Source organism: Geotrypetes seraphini, chromosome 4, assembly GCF_902459505.1.
Source record: "Geotrypetes seraphini chromosome 4, aGeoSer1.1, whole genome shotgun sequence".
Taxonomy (NCBI): domain Eukaryota; kingdom Metazoa; phylum Chordata; class Amphibia; order Gymnophiona; family Dermophiidae; genus Geotrypetes; species Geotrypetes seraphini.
In genome coordinates this window covers 2,285,103-2,306,400 of record NC_047087.1, presented here as the reverse complement: position 1 = coordinate 2,306,400, position 21,298 = coordinate 2,285,103, and the positions used below count along the sequence as shown (strand labels likewise).

Genomic DNA, 21,298 nt, shown 5'->3' with positions numbered 1-21,298 from the left:
CTCTCTCCAAACCAGAATTTCCCCCCCATCACACCATGCCTCTACTGAATGCAAATCTAACTCATAGCAATTCACCTTTTTTAACTTAATATAGAATTTAGGCAAATCCACTTACAGTCATAGACCTGGAGCAACAGTGCACATGTACATTCAGGTCTACCAATAACACAATACACTAGTTATACTAGAAGAACACCAACATACATAATTGTTTTTAAAGAACAGGCTAACAGTCTATGGAAATTTGGCACTTAAATTGTGTTGACCTGTTATAGAATTGCTTCCTAAAGACAACCACTCCTGCAGAACGCAGCCTCCCAGTATAAATTGTTCTTCCTGATCTCTGACTGCTTTCCATATCCATCTAGGTGTAGAACAGAAGGGCAGCTAATAAACTGGTTAATATCTTGGTTGCCTTCTTATCTTTCCCATCACATTTTTAGTGAATGTAGTAGTGGATCTCTTCTTTTTTTCCTTCTATACTCATTCCCTTGGTGCTCTGATCGTCTCACATGGTTTTTAGTATTACCTCTATGCTGACGATTTCCAGATCTACATCTCTACCTCAGAAATTTCTACAGGAATCCAAGCCTGCCTGTCTGACATTGCTGTCTGGATGTTTCACCACCCTTTATAACTGAACATGGCCAAGACTGATCTTCTTATCTTTCCACCTAAACCCACCTCTCCTCTTCCTCTCTGTCTGGTCATCATTGACTCCTCTCTCTTTTTCCTGTCATCTGACCTTTCCTTTCTACCAAAATCGCACTTCTTGCCTAGACTAGTGCAACTTGCTTCTCCCACTTGATTGGCTCCTCCCTAGCTGCATGCTAGGCCTTTTGCTCCCCGTCTTGTCCCGAGCCCTTGTCTTTTTACCTGTCTTTCCAAGCACTTCTGCTGACGTGCTCACTGTCCTGGTCCTCTTTGGCTTCCTCCCAGTCTCTGCAGGAGGAGCCCTTCGCCTTCTTTTTCTCCTCCCGGTCAGCATCCTTCTCCTCGCGCTCCTTTCTCTTCTGAGCAGCCAGCAGATCGAGGCCCAGCAAGGACGTCCTCGGGGCTGGCGCTTTGAAGACGTGCTGGTCGGCAGAAGGCGCCTTCTTCTTGATGAGCAGCCCCGCAACCTGCTCCTCGGGGCTGCTGCCCGCCAGGCGGTGGATGGAGGACTCGTCCTCCTGCTCCATGCCACTGGAAGCAAGGGCGGATTATCCTCTGAAGTTCGGTCACTTGGCCTTAGAGGCCCATAGCGGAACACCCTCCCCTCCCCTCCCCCGTCCCGTCGCTCTCTGCCCCCACCTTCAAACTCCTTTCAGTTCTGGCAATCCACACAGGTTGCCTGGCAGCGACCCCGGAACCTTTCCTCCTTCGTGGACGCAACTTCCGCTCCTGAGCTGCCACTTCCTGTTTCCGGAAAAGCTGAGGTTCCGGGGCGCTCTGGAGATGATGATGCCTCGCGCAGCGGCCCAAAGATCAAGTAACGAGAAGCGGGCTCGCGACCGCTGAGGGAGAGGGGGAAGGCGCAGGCGCGCGTGGGCCACGTGACGCTCCCTCGCGCTGCCTTACTCTTACTGGTCTTCAGAGTGACGGAGGAGACGGTCCCGATTCCATTCGATTTCCCGCCTAACAAAATTAAAAAAGCCTGTTAGGTCCCAGCTCACACTCACTAACACCAGATCTAGCAGGATACACGTTTCAAATCTGACATATTGTAATCATAAAATAGAAAATAAGATGACTTTTTCTACCTTTTGTTGTCTGCTCACTTTATCATTCAAATCATGTTGGTTCCAGGCTCTGGTTTCTGTTTCTCTTCTGTTAACTCGCTCACCAGGGTCTCCTGCCCAGTTGACATTTTCTTCTTGGTCAGAGCAATGGTCCATCAAGCCCAGTAGCCCGTTCTCACAGTGGCCAAACCAGGTCCCTAGTAGTACCATCTTCCATCTCTGTACCTTCCCTTCCACTGCCATAGCCAACATTTCCCATTAATCTAATCTAATCTTCCATTTGTAACTCGCACACACCTTTGCACGCTCTAGGCGACAGATCAAGAGGAGGAATGGAAGGGGACTGGGAAGAGAAGAGGTGGTGCCTAGGTGGTGGGAGAGGAGATGGGGAGCAGCTAAAACAGAAGCCCAGTCTACCATTTCTCTCCCTCCCTCTTTCTCCATGGGTCTTTGTCTCTCCCTCTGTGGTGTCTCTACACCCCCTCCCCCCCCCCCCCCAGTCAGGTATCCTTCCTTTCTAACTCACTCCCACCTGCAGTCCAGTCTTTTCTCTCATATCTTCCCTCCCTCAACTGTTGGTCTCTCTCTCCTCATTCCCTCCCAGGCGGCCCCCCCCCCCTTCTGCACTCATCTTCCCAGCCAGCAGAGTTTTGCCTTACAGGCTAGTACTATTGGTTGGCATTCTTCCATAGACAGGAGACTCAAACTGACCAGCCAGCAGTGCTAGTGTGTAAGACAAGGCCCTGCTGGCTGGGAAGGTAGGAATGCAGAAGGGGCGCCGCCCTATGGCAGACTCGTTGCAAGCATCCTTCTCTTCCCATACTCATTTCATCTTCATGAGTCCTTCACCTTCATCTTATGTCCTCTCAATTGGAAGACTCGGCTCCTCTGCATATAGGCTGTCTCTCTCCCACCTTTCTTTCTAAGTATGCATACTGAGTTCCTTAATTTTGTCCCCATAAGAAAAGAACAGAAAAACATCCTAAAGTAAAAATATACATCAAATCCTACTAGTCCACAGCACAGAAACATCCTCATACAAGTTTATTAAAAATTCAATTGAACGCCTATCTTGATTTCTAGGCGTTTTACATTAATTTAAAAATGGGTTACAAAATTTACAGTTTATAGACGCGGGCAAACAAGATACATGGACTTGACATACAATTAAAAAGGATGAGGGGAGAACTACAATATAGAAAAGAAAACATTCACGGGATAAATAATAGGAGTAGGGTAGGGGGACCTTCCTTGTCGCTGGATACCTTAGAGAAGGAAAAAAAAAACAACAACATTGTTTGAAAGCAATTTATAAAGGAAGCACTTTAATGCTCCTTTAAATTTATCTAAATTTTGTTCCTCTCTGATATGAATAGGCAGAGAGTTCCAGATCGTAGGGACAGTTACGGAGAAGGTGGTTGCATAGCGGGTATCAATGATCTTTAGTGAGGGCACCATGAAAAGGTGCTGAGTAGCAGATCTTAACGCTCTTAGAGGGTCATGTGGTAGGAGGAGTTTATCTATGAAGGACAGTTCTTTATGGGATTTGAATACTAAGATGGCAATTTTATATGATATTCTATATGGGATCAGTAACCAATGGGCATTTTTTAAAAGCGAGGTAACATGGTCATATTTTTTTGAATTGGTAATGCAGTGTTTTGAATTAACTGTAGATGTCTGAGTTCTTTCTGAGGTATTCCTTTGTATAAGGAGTTGCAATAGTCAATTTTTGATATTTATTTATTTATTTATTTTTTATTTATTTATTTATTTAGATTTATATCCCGTTCTCCCAGTAGCTCAGAACGGTCTACAAGTAAACATACACAGTAGAAGTAATTAGGCAAATAAGATGTACAATAGGTTTAGGTGTTTGGACATACAAAATTGTGCAGTATTTATCAGGGTACAAACAATTTTTCAGAGTACAGACAATTTATCAGAGTACAGACTAAGAGAGGACTATACTGAAATTTAGGAGAAGTTAAATAGGGGAGAGAAGAGTGAGGTGGGGTTTAAGGGGGGTGTAGACTGAGGGAGATCTTTAGTTGAAGAGGAGGGTCTTTACCATTTTACGGAATGTCAATAAAGAGTTCTGTTGCCTGAGTTGGGGGGGGAGTTTATTCCAGAGATGTGGGATGAAGTGGCTGTAGGATCGTTTGCGGGCAGTTTCTGAGAGGAGGGACCTTCCAGGGGGAATGCATAGGCGTATTTCCGATTTTGAGCGGAGGGAGCGAGTGGGGGTGTAGATGGGAAGCTTAGATTTTATGTAGGAGGGGGTGGTGGCATAAATTCTCTTGTGGGCTACTGCTAGGGCCTTGAAAGCACAGCGCTGGCTAATTGGGAGCCAGTGTTCAGCGCGGAGTGCTGGGGAGACGGGATCATGGTAGTTGAGGTTGTATAGGAGGCGGATAGCTGCATTTTGGACACGTTGGAGGCGTTTGAGATTATTTTTGGTTAGTCCATTAAATAGGGAGTTACAGTAATCCATTCTGGAGAGGACATATGCGTAGAGGAGTTGGGCGAGGTCAGGTGTGGAGATGTAGGGTTTGATCCTTTTCAGTTGGCGGAGGTAGTAGAAGGAGGTGGAGATTACTTGGGATATGTGGGCAGATAGGGATAAGTGTCCATCTAAAGTTACTCCTAGGCTGCGTACCTGATCTGTTGCCGTTAGTAGAGTGGAGTCCCATGCTAGGGTAGGACGTGTGAATTTGATGCTTTTTTTCCTGATCCATAAGAGTTCTGTTTTAGTGGCGTTTAGTTGAAGTTTGTTGTTTGACATCCAAGTTTTCATATCAGAGAGGCAATGTTGGAGGTTAGTAATTTGGGACGATCGGTTCTCGCCTAGTGGGAGGAGCAGCTGGATGTCATCTGCATAAGAGTGGATTTTAATGCTATATTTCTGCGCTATATCAATGACAGGTCTGATGTAGAGGTTGAATAGGAGGGGGGATAGAAGGGCGCCTTGAGGAACACCATATTTGATAGGCTTGGGGCGAGATTTGTGTGTTCCTAGTAGGACAGTCTGGGTCCTTTGATGGAGGAAGGAGGTGATCCATTGGAGGGCTGTGTCCTTGATTCCGAGGTCATAGAGTCTGGATGTGAGGAGGTGGTGGTCGACTGTGTCAAAGGCAGCGCTGAGGTCAAGTAGGACTAGTAGGGCATCACTGCCTTTGTCGAGTATTGCCCAGCTATCATCAATGATGTCAAGGAGTACTGACTCTGTGCTGTGGCCTTTTCGGAAGCCGGACTGGACAGGGGATAGAGCAGCTTGTTCTTCAATGAAGGGGTGAAGTCGGTGGAGCACAATTCGTTCAAGGAGTTTGGAGACAAATGGGAGGTTGGAGACTGGGCGATAGTTGCCGGGTTTGTTAGAATCAAGGGTGGGTTTTTTGAGAGTGGGCTTGATAATAGCTGACTTCCAGCTGAGGGGCACAGTCCCAGTGGTTAGAGAGGTGTTAATGATGGGGAGGATGGATTCTGCCATGGCGTCTTCTGTGGACAGTAGGAGGCTGGATGGGCAGGGATCGAGGATGGTGTTGGAGGGTTTGAGTTCTCTCAGGGTTTCGAGAACCTCGGCATGAGTGGCCATATGAAATTGGGAGAGAGCGGCGGAGGGTGGGGTCTTTGGAATCGGTTGGGGCTGAATAGGAGTGGGTTTGGTGTTGGTGTCCAGATTATCTCGGATGGTTTGTACTTTGGACTGGAAGAAGTCCGAGAGAGTCTCGCTATCAAGTTCTGTTTGGTTGTTGTGACTTTTTCTTTGGGCGCTGGTGAAGAGTTGGTTTGTGAGGGTGAACAATTGTTTGGATCTAGAAGGGGCAAGTTGTAGGAGGTGAGAGTAGTAGGTCTTTTTTGCTTCTAGGATGGCAGCTTTGTAGGTGATGGATATGTTATTCCAGTGGGCTTTGGTTTCCGAGTTCGGGTGTTTGACCCAGATCCTTTCTGCTTTCCTCAGCGATCGTTTTATGGATCGGAGGTCACTGGTGTACCAGGGAGCAGGTGCTTTGTTGGTGATTATTTGGGTTGTTTTTATCTTGGCGAGGCTATTATAGAGGGATTGGATGTTGGAGTGCCATGCGGAGGCTGCCTGGTCAATGGAGTGGGGATGTTGGGTGCAGGTATCATTTAGGGTGCGAATGCCTGCGGCCATGGCTGGAGGGCTGACTGAGTTAGGGAGTTGACGTAGGGTGGGAGGGGTAGGGTCTTTACGCGGGGCTAGGGTAGTTTCGAGTGGGAGTTCGAATTCAATGAGGTGGTGGTCTGACCATGGGACTGGTGTGGTGGTATAAGTTGTTTGTTGGGGCTCTGCAGTTGGGTCACTGAGGGTGAAGAGCAGGTCTAGGATGTTGCCTGCTGAGTGCGTGGGGGTGGTTATAGCCTGATGAAATCCCAGGTCGGTGAGGGAGGAGAGGAAGTTGTCAATTTGTCCTGAGGTGTTGGGGTAGTCTGGGAAATTGAAATCTCCCAGGATGGTCACGTGTTTGTGTGAGATGGATAGTTCAGTGATGAATTCGAGGAGGGTCTCTAGGGTATCTGCTGGGGAGCTAGGGGTTCTGTAGAGGAGTATGAAGGCAATTTTGTGTTTGTGGCCTTTGGTGAACGCAAGTGCTTCTAGGGAGGGAATATTGATGGAGTTTATCAGTTTAGGTGTGGCAGAGGTCTTGACAATGGTAGTCACTCCACCTCCTTTCCCAGAGGTGCGTGAACAGGCTAGGGCCTGGTAGCCTGGAGGACATAGTTCGCCTAGTGTTATCCCATCATTGTCTTGGAGCCAGGTTTCAGTGATCATGAGGGCGTCCCAAGTCTTGTCACAGATGAGGTCGTGTAGGAGGAAGGATTTGTTGTTAACTGATCTTGCATTGATGAGTGCCAGTTTGAGTGTATTGCTGGAGGGGGCTTGTTGGGAGGGAAGAATGGGGATGAGGTTGGCAGGGTTTCTGGTACGGCATTTTTTAGGTCGTGAAGAGAGATCACCGTATCTGCCTTGGCCTGTAATTATTGGAATGGTGAAGTATAGTGTTGTAAGGAGTGTAGGGGAAGTGGTGGAAGTGGGGGTGGCTGGGAGGGTGGTTTGAAAAGTGGTGGGAGGGGGGGCGGGGAAGGTGGTGGCTTGAAGAGTTGGGGGCATGGCAGGAAGGGGAATTGGGTGTTGGGTCGGATGGAATTCAGGAGAGTCTCCCTATCAAGTGCTGGCTAAGTCCTACTGTTGTAGCTAAGCCAGGAGAGGCTTGGGCAATAGATGACTAACAGGAAAGATTGCGCAGCCAAGGTTTGTGTGTAGCCCAAGGATGTGCTGGAGGGGGGAAGTAGGGGCAACAAAAGTGAATACTGGTAAACCTTTGGCAATAATACAGTTTGGCATTAAGCAAAAGCATAAACAGTAATAGAATTTGGCATCTAAACAAGAGCATAGAAAAAAGAGCATAGACAGTAATGAAATTTGGCACTAAACAAAAATATAGTCAGGAATAAAATTGGAATTGGGCGGAATCCGGGTTGGGAGGGTTGAATGAATGACCGTACTTTTTGCACTATAAGACACACCCTATATTTAGAGGAGGAAAACAAGAAAAAAATTCTGAACCAAATTGTGTACTAATATATACCAGGCTCTGCACCCAGCCCCCTCACTCCCTGCCAGGCTTTGCACCCAACCCCACACTCCTTGCCAGGATCTGCACCCTGACTCCCCCTCCCTGCCAGCCTCTGCACTCTGCCCCTTCCTTGCCAGACTCTGCACCCAGCTCCCTGCCCTACCAGGCTATGCAGCCAGCCCCTCTCCCTGGCTCTGTACCCCCCCCCCCCCCCCGCCCGCCCTGTACCCCCTCTGGTGGTCTAGTGGTAGGACAGGGTACCGGGCAGGTCTAAGTGGTAGGCAGTCCAGCCCTGGCCCCTTTAAATTTTGGTGGTCCAGCAGTGTATCTGCAGGAGCGAGCTTACCACGCTCCTGCCCCTCGCTGGACGGCTACCTCATTATGTCGGGGCCGGCAACGCACAGGGCAGGAGCGAGCTTTTCACGTTCCAGCCTGGGCCTGTGCCGCTCCCTAAATGGCTGCCGTCAGTTCTCGCAGGACTCATGAGAACTGACAGCCGCCATTCAGGAAGCGGCGCGGCCCAGGCTGGAGTGCAAAAAGATTGTTCCTGCCTTGTGCGCCGCTAGCCCTGACATAATGAGGAGGCAGCCGTCCAGCGAGGGAGGGGCAGAAGCACAGAAACCTCGCTCCTGCCAATACACCACTGGACCATCAGAATTTAAAGGTACCAGGGGGGTATATTCGCTCCATAAGATGCACATTTATTTCCAACCACTTTTGGGGGAAAAAAGTGTGTCTTATGGAGCAAAAAATACAGTAGTATGTTCAGAGATGATGGTTCCAGTATATTTGCTAAAGATCTGACCTAACTTAATTCCTAATTCAGGCACTAGAATTAGAATTACTTTTGAACTTTTCCTCTTCTATCCTCACCTGTAATATGAAACAAAAGAAAATATTTTCAAATTATTAAGGACTCCTTTTACAAAGCCACGGTATTGGTTTCTACCATGGGCTGGCAAGCTAAAAGCGCCAAGGCTGGTAGGAATTCTGTGAGCATTGAAGCATTTACCTTGCCAACCCATGGTAAAAACCAGTGTAAGTAGGAAATTTTCCCTTAACTGGTTTCCCAGGAATGAATGATCTAATTGTAAAGAATCTAGGAAAACATATTTTTCTTTATAACCCATCAAGCATTTACATAGAAATGTAGCCACCCTCTGGACTGACTCCATCCTGTTTATCTTTTGAAAGTTTACAGTTTATTTACTGCTTCATACCCAGTGAATTCTTCTAGGCAACTTACAGGTTACAAATCAAAAAAACATTAAAATAAAATTTTAAATGGCTTAATCTGATGGCAGTATTTCAGATTGGTTGAAGTTTCTTAAGATTTGTACTTAGGCAACCTAGATTCATACTACAATAGTCCAATTTGATTATTAGTAAGAAGAGCACAAGACAGTGAAACATATGTGCTCAAACTAGCACCTAGTCGAACATAACAAACGGAGACTATAAAAACAGGCCTTAATTAGGGAACCTAATTTATCAGGTATAAAAAGTAAAGAATCAAAAATAACCACAAGATAACAAAATGAGTTTACTGCTGAGATTATGTGTCTGAAAAAATTAAGGTAAAGAGTGGGAGCTGTGACACCCCCTGTAAATCAGCAAGCTACTGCTCTTTCTTTGTTTAGGACCAGTTTATGATCCTTAACCATCAGATGCTGCTGCAGCATCTCCGTGCTTGTGGGCTGGGTGGCAAAGTGTTTGGTTCAGTTCAGATCCGTAAACAAGTTGTTAGCTTTAATCAGGAGATTTCTTTATGTAGGCAGCTGTGGATGGCAGTTCCCCAGGGATCCTCATTATAAATTAAATAGGACTGCAGGCAGCATATTTTCACATGTGGGTGATGTCATCCATGGAACCCGATATGAACTGTCAAAAGTGAACTGTCACTTTAAGAAAAGACTGCCCATACCACACATGCATGGGTGCCTTCCCACCCCCTGCCAGCTCTGAGCATGCTTGCGCTGTGCCACGTCTCAACATAGGGTACATTATGCCAATACACAGATGTATTTTCATAAAAATAATATTTATTCAATTTATATCAAATTAAATTTGAGGTTAAAATTAGAATTAAAATGCCAATTAATTATCTGCATTACATGCATTCCCATAAACAGTCTGTGTGGGGGAGATGTATTACCCATGAGACAAAAGTTGTCCACGCATGTGGAGAGGATCCCTAATGAATCAGAGCTTTGTTGCTGCTTATATACCATTACAATGATTAGTGACACATCACTTTAATCTTCCAATGCTCAGCTATCACGTCCTCTTAGAAGGGGGGGGTCTGTTTTAAACAAAATACATTCCTTTAAGCTTTTACAGATAATAGGCATAAAGAAAAGTTTTACAAAGTATAAACTTTAAATATATATTTCTGTATATATATATATATATATATATATACATAAATACACACACACACACGAGGGCTGTTCAAAAAGTATCAGACTTTTATTTTTAAAAAAAATACTCATATTTAGATACTAATCTTCAAAGTAGTCCCCTTGGGCTGCCACACACTTCTTCCAATGGTCCTGCCACTGTCGGAAGCAGCGCTGGAACACCTCTTTTGAGATTGCTAGCAACTGGTCTGTTGCATTCTGCATGATGTCTTCTCTTGACTGAAATCTGGTCCCTTTCAGGGGCATTTTCAGCTTGGGGAAAAGCCAGAAGTCACAGGGAGCCATGTCGGGAGAGTAAGGAGCCTGAGGAATCACAGGTGTGCTGTGTTTGGCTGGAAAACTCTGTATCAAATGTGGAGAATGGACAGGTCAGTTATCGTGATGGAGCTGCCAATTGCCCGCTGCCCACAGGTCCAGCTGTTTGCGTCTCATAGTATTATGAAGGCGACACAGAACCTCTTGTTAGTAACCCTTGGTGATGGTTGTGCCGTGTGGTGCATACTCGTGATGAACCACGGCACGAGTCAGATGGTCAGCATGAATTTGACATTGCTGCAGACCTGCCTTGCTTTTTTTGGCCTCGGATGTTGAATGCTTCCATTGTGATGACATCAACTTGGTTTTTGGGTCGTACCCATAAACCCAGGACTCATCGCTGTCAGCATAGCTATCGCTAGCATTCAGCATTTTCAGTTGGCATAACTTATGTCAGCGAAGGCCTATGGGAAATTATATCAATCTGACTCTGGCATGTGAATGCAGATAGACCCTGAGGGCAGGGAGACTGTTTTAAGTAGCCCTGATTGATATGTTTTAAGTAGCCCTGATTGAATCATGATTAGCTAAAAGGTGTTAATGTGTTAATGTCTGATTAAGAGGGTGCTTAGGACAATGGGTCCAGGTGCACACATAACTAAAGTTAATCAGAAACTATTGTCAGAGGCATACTGGAAATTACATTTGACCATAACCTATTCTTCAGCTGTCTAGCACAAGTTTACTAAGGAGAGGAAGATTTAACTTCTATTGAAGCTCAATAATTTTCTATATTCAGAATAAGATTCCAAGCTATAAAAGCCTCCTCTCTGCAACACACAAAAATCTATCTCTATCTATCTATCTCTTGGCTCTCTTGTTCTTTCTTTCTTTCTCTCTCTCTCTGGCTCTCCCTAGAACTTCAGACTCTCTGTCTCTTTGTCTCTGAACTATGTAAGGCAGGGAAACTGCTTTGCTCTCTACTTAATTGTAATGCTTAATTGTTGTAATGCCTATGAATACTACTTTTCTGTAAGCCTATTTCTATAATATATTCTTTATGCAATCACCTCTGGCTGTGCCTCTTTGATTCTACTTCCTGGTGAATCATCTGAAAGGGAACTGAACCTGGAACCTGGCGTTTGTAAGGGCACCTCTCAAGTGACCCCCACCAACCATATATTGTGGGGCCACTAACAAACCTTACATTTGCCAGTGATCACTGTGCTGAGGAAGTTGGGATCACTATTCACAGTCTCCAGCATGTCCTGTGCGATCTCCAAACGAAGTTGCTTCTGCTCGATCATTAGCAGCTTTGGCACAAAATTTGCTGAAATTCTCCTGAAGCCCAAATCCTCAGTCAAAATGGAACAAACGCATCCAACGCTAATGCTCGCCTCATCTGCAAGTTCTCTGATCGTGATTCAACGACCCTGCATCATCAGGGTCCTCACTTGGTCAGTGATGATCTCATTTCTGGATGTTGAGGGCTTACCAGAACATGCTTCACTCTCCTCTGAAGCGGTTGTAAGAACATAAGAATTGCCGCTGCTGGGTCAGACCGGTGGTCCATCGTGCCCAGTAGTCTGCTCACGCGGCAGCCTGAGACTAGCCCTCCCTGCGTACATTCTGATTCAGCATGAACTTGCCTAACTTTGTCTTGAATCAATGGAGGGTGTTCTCCCCTATGACAGATTCCGGAAGAGTGTTCTAGATTTCTACCACTCTCTGGGTGAAAAAGAACTTCCTTACGTTCGTACAGAATCTATCCACTTTTAGAGCGCCCTCTCGTTCTCCCTACCTTGGAGAAGGTGAACAACCTGTCCTTATCTACCAAGTCTATTCCCTTCAATACCTTGAATGTTTCAATCATGTCCCCTCTCAGACTCCTCTGTTCAAGGGAGAAGAGGCCCAGTTTCTCTAATCTTTCGCTGTACGGCAACTCCTCCAGTCCCTTAACCATCTTAGTTGCTCTTTTCTGGACCCTTTCGAGTAGTACCGTGTCCTTCTTCATGTACGGCAACCAGTGCTGGATGCAGTACTCCAGGTGAGGGCGCACCATAGCCCGGTACAACGGCATGATAACCTTCTCCGATCTGTTTGTGATCCCCTTCTTTGTCATTCTTATCATTCTGTTAGCCCTTTTCACGGCCGCCGCACATTGTGCGGACGGCTTCATCGACTTGTCGATCAGAACTCCCAAGTCTCTTTCCTGGGAGGTCTCTCCAAGTACCGCCCCGGACATCCTGTATTTGTGCATGAGATTTTTGTTACCTACATGCATCACTTTACACTTATCCACATTGAACCTCATCTGCCATGTCGATGCCCCCCTCAAGCCTGATTATGACATGTTGCAGATGGTGTCAGGTCAAAAGCGCGCGGGACAAAGGCGCGCGCAGACAATTGAGCGCAGCGCGGAGGTACGCGCCGCAGAAAATTACTGTTTTTAGGGCTCCGACAGGGGGGGCATGGGGGGAACCCCCCCACTTTACTTAATAGAGATCGCGCCGCGTTGTGGGGGCGTTGTGGGGGGTTTGGGGGGTTGTAACCCCCCACATTTTACTGAAAACTTCACTTTTTCCCTGTTTTTAGGGAAAAAGTTAAGTTTACAGTAAAATGTGGAGGGTTACAACCCCCCAAACCCCCCACAACGCTGGTGCGATCTCTATTAAGTAAACTGGGGGGGCTCCCCAACAAAAACCCCCGTCGGAGCCCCTAAAAACTGTAATTTTCTTCGGCGCGCGCCTCCGTCTTGCGCTCAATTGTCGGCGTGCGCCTTTGTCTTTCGCGGGGTTATCTATGAACCGTTGCAGATCTTCGCAATCTCTCTGCATCTTCACTACTCTGAATACCTTCGTATCATCTGCAAATTTAATCACCTCACTCGTCGTACCAATGTCTAGATCATTTATAAAGATGTTGAAGAGCACAGGTCCAAGCACCGAGTCCTGCGGCACCCCACTGGTGACGCTCCTCCAGCCAAGTATTGTCCATTTACCCCCCTCTCTGTTTCTATGATCAAGCCAGTTTTTAATCCATGTGAGTACTTCACCCTCAATTCCATGGTTCGCAATTTTTCAAAGTACTTGTTCATGTGGAACCTTTTCAAACGCCTTCTGAAAATCCAGATATACATTGTCGACAGGGTCTCCTTTGTCTATCTGCCTGCTTACTCCTTCAAAGAAGTGCAGCAAGTTCGTCAAACACGATTTGCTTTTCCTAAAACTGTGCTGACTGGTCCTCATTAGCCCATGTCTGTCAAGATGATCAATGATGCCCTTTATCAGCACCTCTGCCATCTTACCCGGTACTGAGGTCAGACTCACCAGTCTGTAGTTTCCCGGATCACCCCTCAAAACTTTCTTGAAGATTGGCATAACATTCGCCACCTTCCAGTCTTCCGGAATCCTTCCCGATTTGATCGACAGATTGGCTGTTAGTTGAAGCAGTTCAGCTAAGGTCTCTTTAAGTTCCTTGAGGACCCTCAGATGGATGCCATCCGGTCCCGGGGATTTATCGCTCTTAAGCCTATCAATCTGCCTACACACCTCCTCTAGACTGACCATCAATCCTGTCAGCTTTCCGTCTTCATTTCCAGCATATAGCCTGATGGGTTCCAGTAAATATAGACGCAAAAAATGTGTTCAGTTTGTCGGCGATTGCTTTGTCCTCTTTTAGCGCTCCCTTTATGCCATGGTCATCCAACAGTCCCACCGCTTCCTTCGCGGGTCGTTTCCCCATAATATATCAAAAGAACAGTTTGAAGTTTTTTGCCTCATTGGCTATTTTTTCCTCGTAGTCTCTTTTGGCCCCTTTTACCGCCTTATTGCACCTGTGTTGATGTTTGTGTTTGTTCCAGTTTTCGTCCGTTTTTGACCTTTTCCATTCCTTAAACGAAGATTTCTTGTCTCTGACCGCTTCCTTAACCTCTACAGTGAGCCACACCGGTTCTTTGTTCTATTTCCTCTTGGATCCCTTGTTGATACGCGGTATATATAGATTTTGCGACTCGGTGACTGTGTCCTTGAAAAGGGACCAAGCTTGCTCTAGCGTTTTTATAGTGCCTATCCTCTTCTTAATCTTCTTCTCTACCATGAGTCTCATCCCTTCGTAATTCCCTTTTCGGAAGTTCAGTGCCGTGGCTTTTGTTTTGGACCGATGTTTCTCCCCTGCGTCCAGATTGAAGCGGATCATATTGTGATCGCTGTTTCCCAGCGTCCCTTCTACTTCTACATCTTGTGCCGGTCCTCGCAGGCCATTTAAAATTAAGTCCAGGATTGCATTTCCTCTAGTATTTTCCTTGACAAGTTATTCCAGGAAGCAATCGCCTACAGCATCCAAGAAATTGGTCTCTCTAATGCAGCTGGAGGTGCCTAGATTCCAGTCTATTCCCAGATAGTTGAAATCACCCATGATAACTGTGTTGCCTCCCTTGCAGTTGCGTTTAATCTCGTCCGTCATTGCTCCGTCAATTTCTTCGGACTGCCCTGGGGGTCGGTAGTAGATGCCAATCTTTGTTTCCAGGCCATTTGTTCCCAGAATTTTGACCCATAGAGATTCTAAATTATCCGTCAGTTGTGGCGTGTTCTCTCCAGTAGATTCAATTCCATCTTTGATATAAATGGCAATGCCCACATCTTTTTGAGCCATTCTGTCTCTGCGGTATAGTTTGTATCCTGGTAGCACAGTGTCCCAGACATTTTCCTCAGACCACCATGTTTCCGTGATGCCTATGATGTCAACATTGTCTTTTTGGCCATGGCTTCTAATTCACCCATCTTATTCCTAAGGCTCCTTGCATTCGTGTACATACACTTGAGTTTGCAGCCTGTTCCTTTCTTGCATATCCTTCCCTCTTGTGTCCTTTTTGATCTGTCTTTCCTGTGATCCGGTGAGTCCTTCCCTCTGTCTTCTTACACGGTATCCTCTGGGTATACCGGTTCCCGAACAATTGACTCTCTCTCTCTCGGTCGGCTTTCCCCTTCTTCCTAGTTTAAAAACTTCTCCACTTCTCTCTTGATGTTGCTTGCAAGTAGCCTCGTTCTGTCTCTGCTGAGGTGGAGTCCGTCCTTCCTGTATAGCTTGCTCTTCCCCCAGAACATCGTCCAGTTGCGCACGAAGTGGAATCCTTCTTCCTCACACCAGCGTCGCATCCACGTGTTGACTGCTTGCAGCTCCATCTGCCTCTTCTCATCAGCCCTGGGTTCCGGCAGGATCTCCAAGAATGCTATCCTCTGCATTCTGGTCTTCAACTTCCTTCCTAGCATCCGGAACTGGTCCTTCAGTCCTTCCCTGTTGTAGTTCCTGATGCTTACATTGTTCATCCCCACATGGATCACCACCGCCATATCTTCTTTTTCCACACTGTCAATGATCCTGTCGATGCGGCTCACTATGTCTTCTACCTTGGCTCCCGGTAGGCAGGTCACCAGCCAATCCAATCTTCCTCCCGCTATGTGGCTGTTGACTTGTCTGATGGAGTCCCCCACAATGATTGCTGTCCTCTCTATCTCCTCTTGATTCTCCAGCTGCAGGTCCGTGTCCCTGGTGTATGTCCATCTCTCTAGCTGCAGGTCTGTGTCCTTCATTCTCGCTGCTATGTCATCCATTTCTTCGTGGTGGTTGTCCATCGGGTGGTCCACACTCTCTGTAGATGTGATTCGGCAGTTCCACTGTATGCCTCCTCTATGAACTTTCCAGCTCTCGGACTTCTTCCTCAATGGTATTCTCTGTCTTGTTCTCTGCTTCCTCTGTCTTGATGTTCTCTGCATCTCTGTCTCCCTCCACCGCTGCTTGAAGTGCCTCCAGTTCCAGTATTCTACCCTCCAGGAGTCTGACTTGTGTCTTCAGGCTCTCCAGTTCTCTGCATTGAGTGCATATGTAAGACCGAATCCCAGAGGGGAGGTACATTACATTACATTACGGATTTCTATTCCGCCTATACCTTGCAGTTCAAGGCGGATTACAAAAGAATTGACTGGACATTTCCAGAGATGTAAACATTTCAGAGGAGATTACTGGACATTTTCCAGTGAGGATGCAATTTTTATTATTTTTTTTTTTGGGTAACTGGAATTTTCTGGATGAAGGTGAGAGGTTGGTGAAGTGAGCTGGTGGTAGGTAAGGGGGTTAGGATTTTTGGATGAATTTTTTGAAGAGCAGGGTTTTGATTTCTTTGCGGAACGTTTTGAAGTCGTCCGATGTTGTCAGCAGGTTGGTGACGGATTGGTTGAGTTTTGCTGCTTGAGTTGCCAGAAGGTTGTCGAACATTTTCTTGCGATGTGTGCCCTTGAAAGGGGGGAAGGTGAAAGGGTTAGGGGTTAGGTAGTCATACATATGGCAGATGGTGCAGAAAACTGGGCAGCTCAACATCTTGCTTCTGTCTGCTGCTTCCATTGCTGCCTGCTTGCCGGTCTGCTGTGGATGTCTGCTGTGTCATCCTTCTGCTCTCCTTTAGCAGTATGTGGTTGTGTGTTCTCTGTACCTGCTGTGTCCTCTGCATATGCCTGGTTGTGTATCCTCTGTACCCGTTGTATCTGCTTTATCCTCTGCGCCTGCTGTGGTTTCCTTCTTGCTCACCATAGCAGTGGCTCATCCCTTCTTCAAGGCCCTTCGCAAAGGCGCTCTCGCTAAGGTGAGCGCCTTTAACGTTCGCCTTCAACGCGCGTCAAAAGGCTGAGCGCCCTTGTCCCCTCCCCTTTTAAGGGGGAGCTTCGGTGGTCGATGTCGGGAGGTGGGCGTTGTTAACTCTCGCCGATTCCCCTCCTACTGATTCTACATCTCTCTCCGCTTTTCTTCCCTTTTCTTTCCTTTGGCTTCTCTCCCTCTATCTCTCTCTGCAGCGCCTCTCCCTTTCCTGCTTGCCTACTTAGAGATAAACTTGCTCCGTTGGCCCCTCCCTTTTATCTGTGTGGTGCCCATTGCTTCGTCCTCGAAGGCCTGTTGAATCTTGCGGATCGTTTCCACTTGGAAATCACCCAGCTTTACACAAAGTAGGCCGCCTGACCCCCAGCCCAGCCAGAGACAAGCAGGGGATATGCAGGCACACTTGTTGGTGAAGTCCTCTGACTGAGCCTGTGTATTGGTGCTCTCCCCTAGCTAGAGCAAGCTTTTAGCTTACTACCGGTAATCATGTGCAGGATGCCCCACCCTCCCCCCCTGTCAGTTTTTTCTTCAACTGCTCCTGTACAGTCGCAGCTCTCCCCTCTATCTCAGAAAGAAAAAAAGAAAGCCAAAAGGCTTTCTAGTCATTAGGGCATTAGTTCTTTCCATTAATTTAATTTAATTTAAAAAAAGAAAAGAGAAAGTGAAGAAAGCCTCAGGAAAAAAAAAAAAAGACATCGACGTACAATAGATATGATCTTAAAAACCACCTAAATATTGCGGGCTTTAAGACAGTGCAAACATCTTTTTTCCTTCGTGGCTGACGCCATGGACAGCGGTTCTCTCCCTCTTCGTGCCAGAACTGTGATGAAGGTTTCGAGGCCATCAACTTTGCCACTTGCTCCCTCCCCCTAGGACCCTGTCTCAGTATTACCGGGAGAGGGAAGCTCAGTGCTGCTGATGTCAGCAGAGAAGAAAAAAAACGGCAGTTGCGGCAGGACACAAAAAGAAGCCTATCCAGAGGGGTGATACTCCCTTTCCACCAGTGGCAACTTTAGCAGCACATCCCTGCTGCTGTTAACAGTGGATGTTTCTGGGAAGGCTGCCGGGGGCTCAGTTTTAGCATTACGGTCCTCTCCCAGCTCCATGCTGAAAGATTTGGCTGTAACTTTGAAAACCACATTAAAATCGGAAGAAAACCAATGCTAAGACTAAACAGGTTGCATCTCTGCCTATTTTAGCTCCAGAATCTCCTCAGGGTTGTGAGTCTATTCAGTCACTTTTTAATTTTTTTCAGTCTTTTACAAAGGTTTATGTAGGATACTACTGCTTTACTTGACAAATGTAAAGTGATGTGCATTAGGAAGAATTACCAGATGCTGGGGGTCCACCTTTTGGGTTAGCGCCCAAGAAAAGAATCTAGGTTTCGTTGTAGACAGTACAATGAAACCTTCCGCCCAATGTGCAGCAGTGGTCAAAAAAGCAAGGATGCTAGGAATTATTTAAAAAGGGAGGGTTAACAAGACTAAAAATGTTATATGCTCCTGTATCCTGGAAGACAGACTATGTCTGAATTTAAGAAATCCTGGGGCAGGCACGTGGGGTCTCTTAGAGAGGAAGAGATAATGGGTACTGCGAATGGGCCATTTGACCTTTATCTGCCATCATGTTTCTCTGTTTCATGTAGCACTTTAGGAGACTACTTACCACTTAATTAAAACCAATTATGATGTCTATATGATGACTAGAATTGCGGCAGTGGCTACAGCTACTCGATGCACAGCATGGCAAACATCGGACCTCAGAGATGACCTCCATGGCAGGTTGGCAGATGCTCTCTGCTTGGGAGACAGCTTGTTTTGAGAAAAAGTACAAGCCAGTCTCACAACTTAAAGAAGATTTTTCTGTATCTCCACTGTGAAGAAGTTGTCGAGGCAGCAAAGTTTGTTGCTTGCTCCTTTCCCCCAGGGCCCTGTCTCAGGACCACCGGGGGAGGGAAGCTCAGTGCCACCGATGCCAGCAGTTGCGGCAGGACACAAAGAAGCCTATCCAGAGAGGTGATACTCCCTCTCCACTGGCGGCAATTTGAGCGACACGTCCCACACAGAGAGGCACTGAGACACCAGTTAAAAGTGGGTGTTTCTGGAAAGGCTCCCAGGATCTCAATTTCAGCTTTATGGTCCTCTCCCAGCAACATGCTGAAAGATTTGGCTGCAACTTTAGAATTCTTCAACTTGCAGCAGAGTTATTTCTTCTCCAGAACAATGCTATAGAAAAGGTACCACTCCTTCAAATAAATCAGGGGTTTTATTCAAAAATATTTCCTAATTCCCAAGAAGGCGCAAGGTCTCCGCTCGATCCTCGATCTCATACCTCTCAATGCCTGTCTCTAAAGTTCAGAATGATCTCCCAGCAATTCTTCCCTTACTGAAACAACACGATTGGTTAGCCGCCCTCGACCTAAAGGATGCATACACTCATATTTCCATTCATTCGTCCCACTGGCACTTTCTACGCTTCAAGTTTCTCAACATGCATTTCCAATACAAAGTCCTGCCCTTTGGCCTATCATCAGTACCATGGGTTTTTACACAGTGCAAACAGCACCATATAGTGTCCCCTTACCTAGACGATTACCGTATTTTCGCGGATATAACGCGCACCATTGTAAAACGCGCACAGGGGTATAGCGCGCAGAAATCACGATGATATGTACAAAAACTTTTCTATACCGCGCTCAGGCATATAACGCGCATGCTGCCCGACTCTCCTCTGGCCACCCCGACTCTCCTTTCGCCCTCCCCGACTCTCATCTGGTTGCCCCGACTCACCCTGACTTTCGGTGCACTGCCCCGACTCTCCTCTGGTTGCCCCGACTCACCCTGACTTTCGGTGCACTGCCCCGACTCTCCTCTGGTTGCCCCGACTCACCGTTCACCCGCCCTGACTTTCGGTGCACCGCCCCGCCTCTCCGTGCCTGTCCCCCTTGAAGTCCTGTCCCCCCTTGAAGGTCTGCCTGTCCCCCCTTGAAGGTCTGCCTGTCCCCCCTTGAAGGTCTGCCTGTCCCCCTTGAAGATCTGCCTGTCCCCCCTTGAAGTCCTGTCCCCATCCTGAAAGCCTGATGCCCCCCCTCGACGTCCGATTCTTCTCCCCCCTCGGCAGGACCACTCGCACCCCCACCCCGAAGGACCGCCGACTCCCCGACAATATTGGGCCAGGAGGGAGCCCAAATCCTCCTGGCCACGGCGACCCCCTAACCCCACCCCGCACTACATTACGGGCAGGAGGGATCCCAGGCCCTCCTGCCCTCGACGCAAACCCCCTCCCCCCAACGACCGCCCCCCCCAAGAACCTCCGCCCGTCCCTCAGCCGACCCGCGACCCCCCTGGCCGACCCCCACGACACCCCCACCCGCCTTCCCCGTACTTTGTGTAGTTGGGCCAGAAGGGAGCCCAAACCCTCCTGGCCACGGCGACCCCCTAACCCCACCCCGCACTACATTACGGGCAGGAGGGATCCCAGGCCCTCCTGCCCTCGACGCAAACCCCCCTCCCTCCAACGACCGCCCCCCCCCCAAGAACCTCCGACCGACCCGCGACCCCCCTGGCCGACCCCCCCACCCCCCTTCCCCGTACCTTTGGAAGTTGGCCGGACAGACGGGAGCCAAACCCGCCTGTCCGGCAGGCAGCCAACGAAGGAATGAGGCCGGATTGGCCCATCCGTCCTAAAGCTCCGCCTACTGGTGGGGCCTAAGGCGCGTGGGCCAATCAGAATAGGCCCTGGAGCCTTAGGTCCCACCTGGGGGCGCGGCCTGAGACACATGGTCGGGTTTGGCCCATGTGCCTCAGGCCGCGCCCCCAGGTGGGACCTAAGGCTCCAGGGCCTATTCTGATTGGCCCACGCGCCTTAGGCCCCACCAGTAGGCGGAGCTTTAGGACGGATGGGCCAATCCGGCCTCATTCCTTCGTTGGCTGCCTGCCGGACAGGCGGGTTTGGCTCCCGTCTGTCCGGCCAACTTCCAAAGGTACGGGGAAGGGGGGTGGGGGGTCGGCCAGGGGGGTCGCGGGTCGGTCGGAGGTTCTTGGGGGGGGACGGTCGTTGGAGGGAGGGGGGTTTGCGTCGAGGGCAGGAGGGCCTGGGATCCCTCCTGCCCGTAATGTAGTGCGGGGTGGGGTTAGGGGGTCGCCGTGGCCAGGAGGGTTTGGGCTCCCTTCTGGCCCAACTACACAAAGTATGGGGAAGGCGGGTGGGGGTGTCGTGGGGGTCGGCCAGGGGGGTCGCGGGTCGGCTGAGGGACGGGCGGAGGTTCTTGGGGGGGGCGGGCGTTGGGGGGAGGGGGTTTGCGTCGAGGGCAGGAGGGCCTGGGATCCCTCCTGCCCGTAATGTAGTGCGGGGTGGGGTTAGGGGGTCGCCGTGGCCAGGAGGGTTTGGGCTCCCTTCTGGCCCAACTACACAAAGTATGGGGAAGGCGGGTGGGGGTGTCGTGGGGGTCGGCCAGGGGGGTCGCGGGTCGGCTGAGGGACGGGCGGAGGTTCTTGGGGGGGGCGGTCGTTGGGGGGAGGGGGTTTGCGTCGAGGGCAGGAGGGCCTGGGATCCCTCCTGCCCGTAATGTAGTGCGGGGTGGGGTTAGGGGGTCGCCGTGGCCAGGAGGGTTTGGGCTCCCTCCTGGCCCGATATTGTTGGGGAGTCGGCGGTC

At 48.5% G+C, this 21,298-nt stretch overlaps 1 protein-coding gene across 3 annotated transcripts in view; it reads right to left on the bottom strand.

The window, feature by feature from the left end:
- The window catches only part of DHX38 (DEAH-box helicase 38), a 370,469-nt gene extending 369,179 nt beyond the window's left edge, over positions 1-1,290 (bottom strand). The window contains exon 1 of one of the 3 annotated variants that reach the window (XM_033942501.1): positions 877-1,290. In XM_033942501.1, coding sequence (XP_033798392.1) covers positions 877-1,181 — 305 coding nt within the window. In that variant the 5' untranslated portion in view covers positions 1,182-1,290. The remainder of the gene's footprint in view (positions 1-876) is intronic. The other 2 variants (XM_033942499.1, XM_033942500.1) reach the window with 2 other exon arrangements.
- Between the last annotated feature and the right edge of the window lie 20,008 nt (positions 1,291-21,298).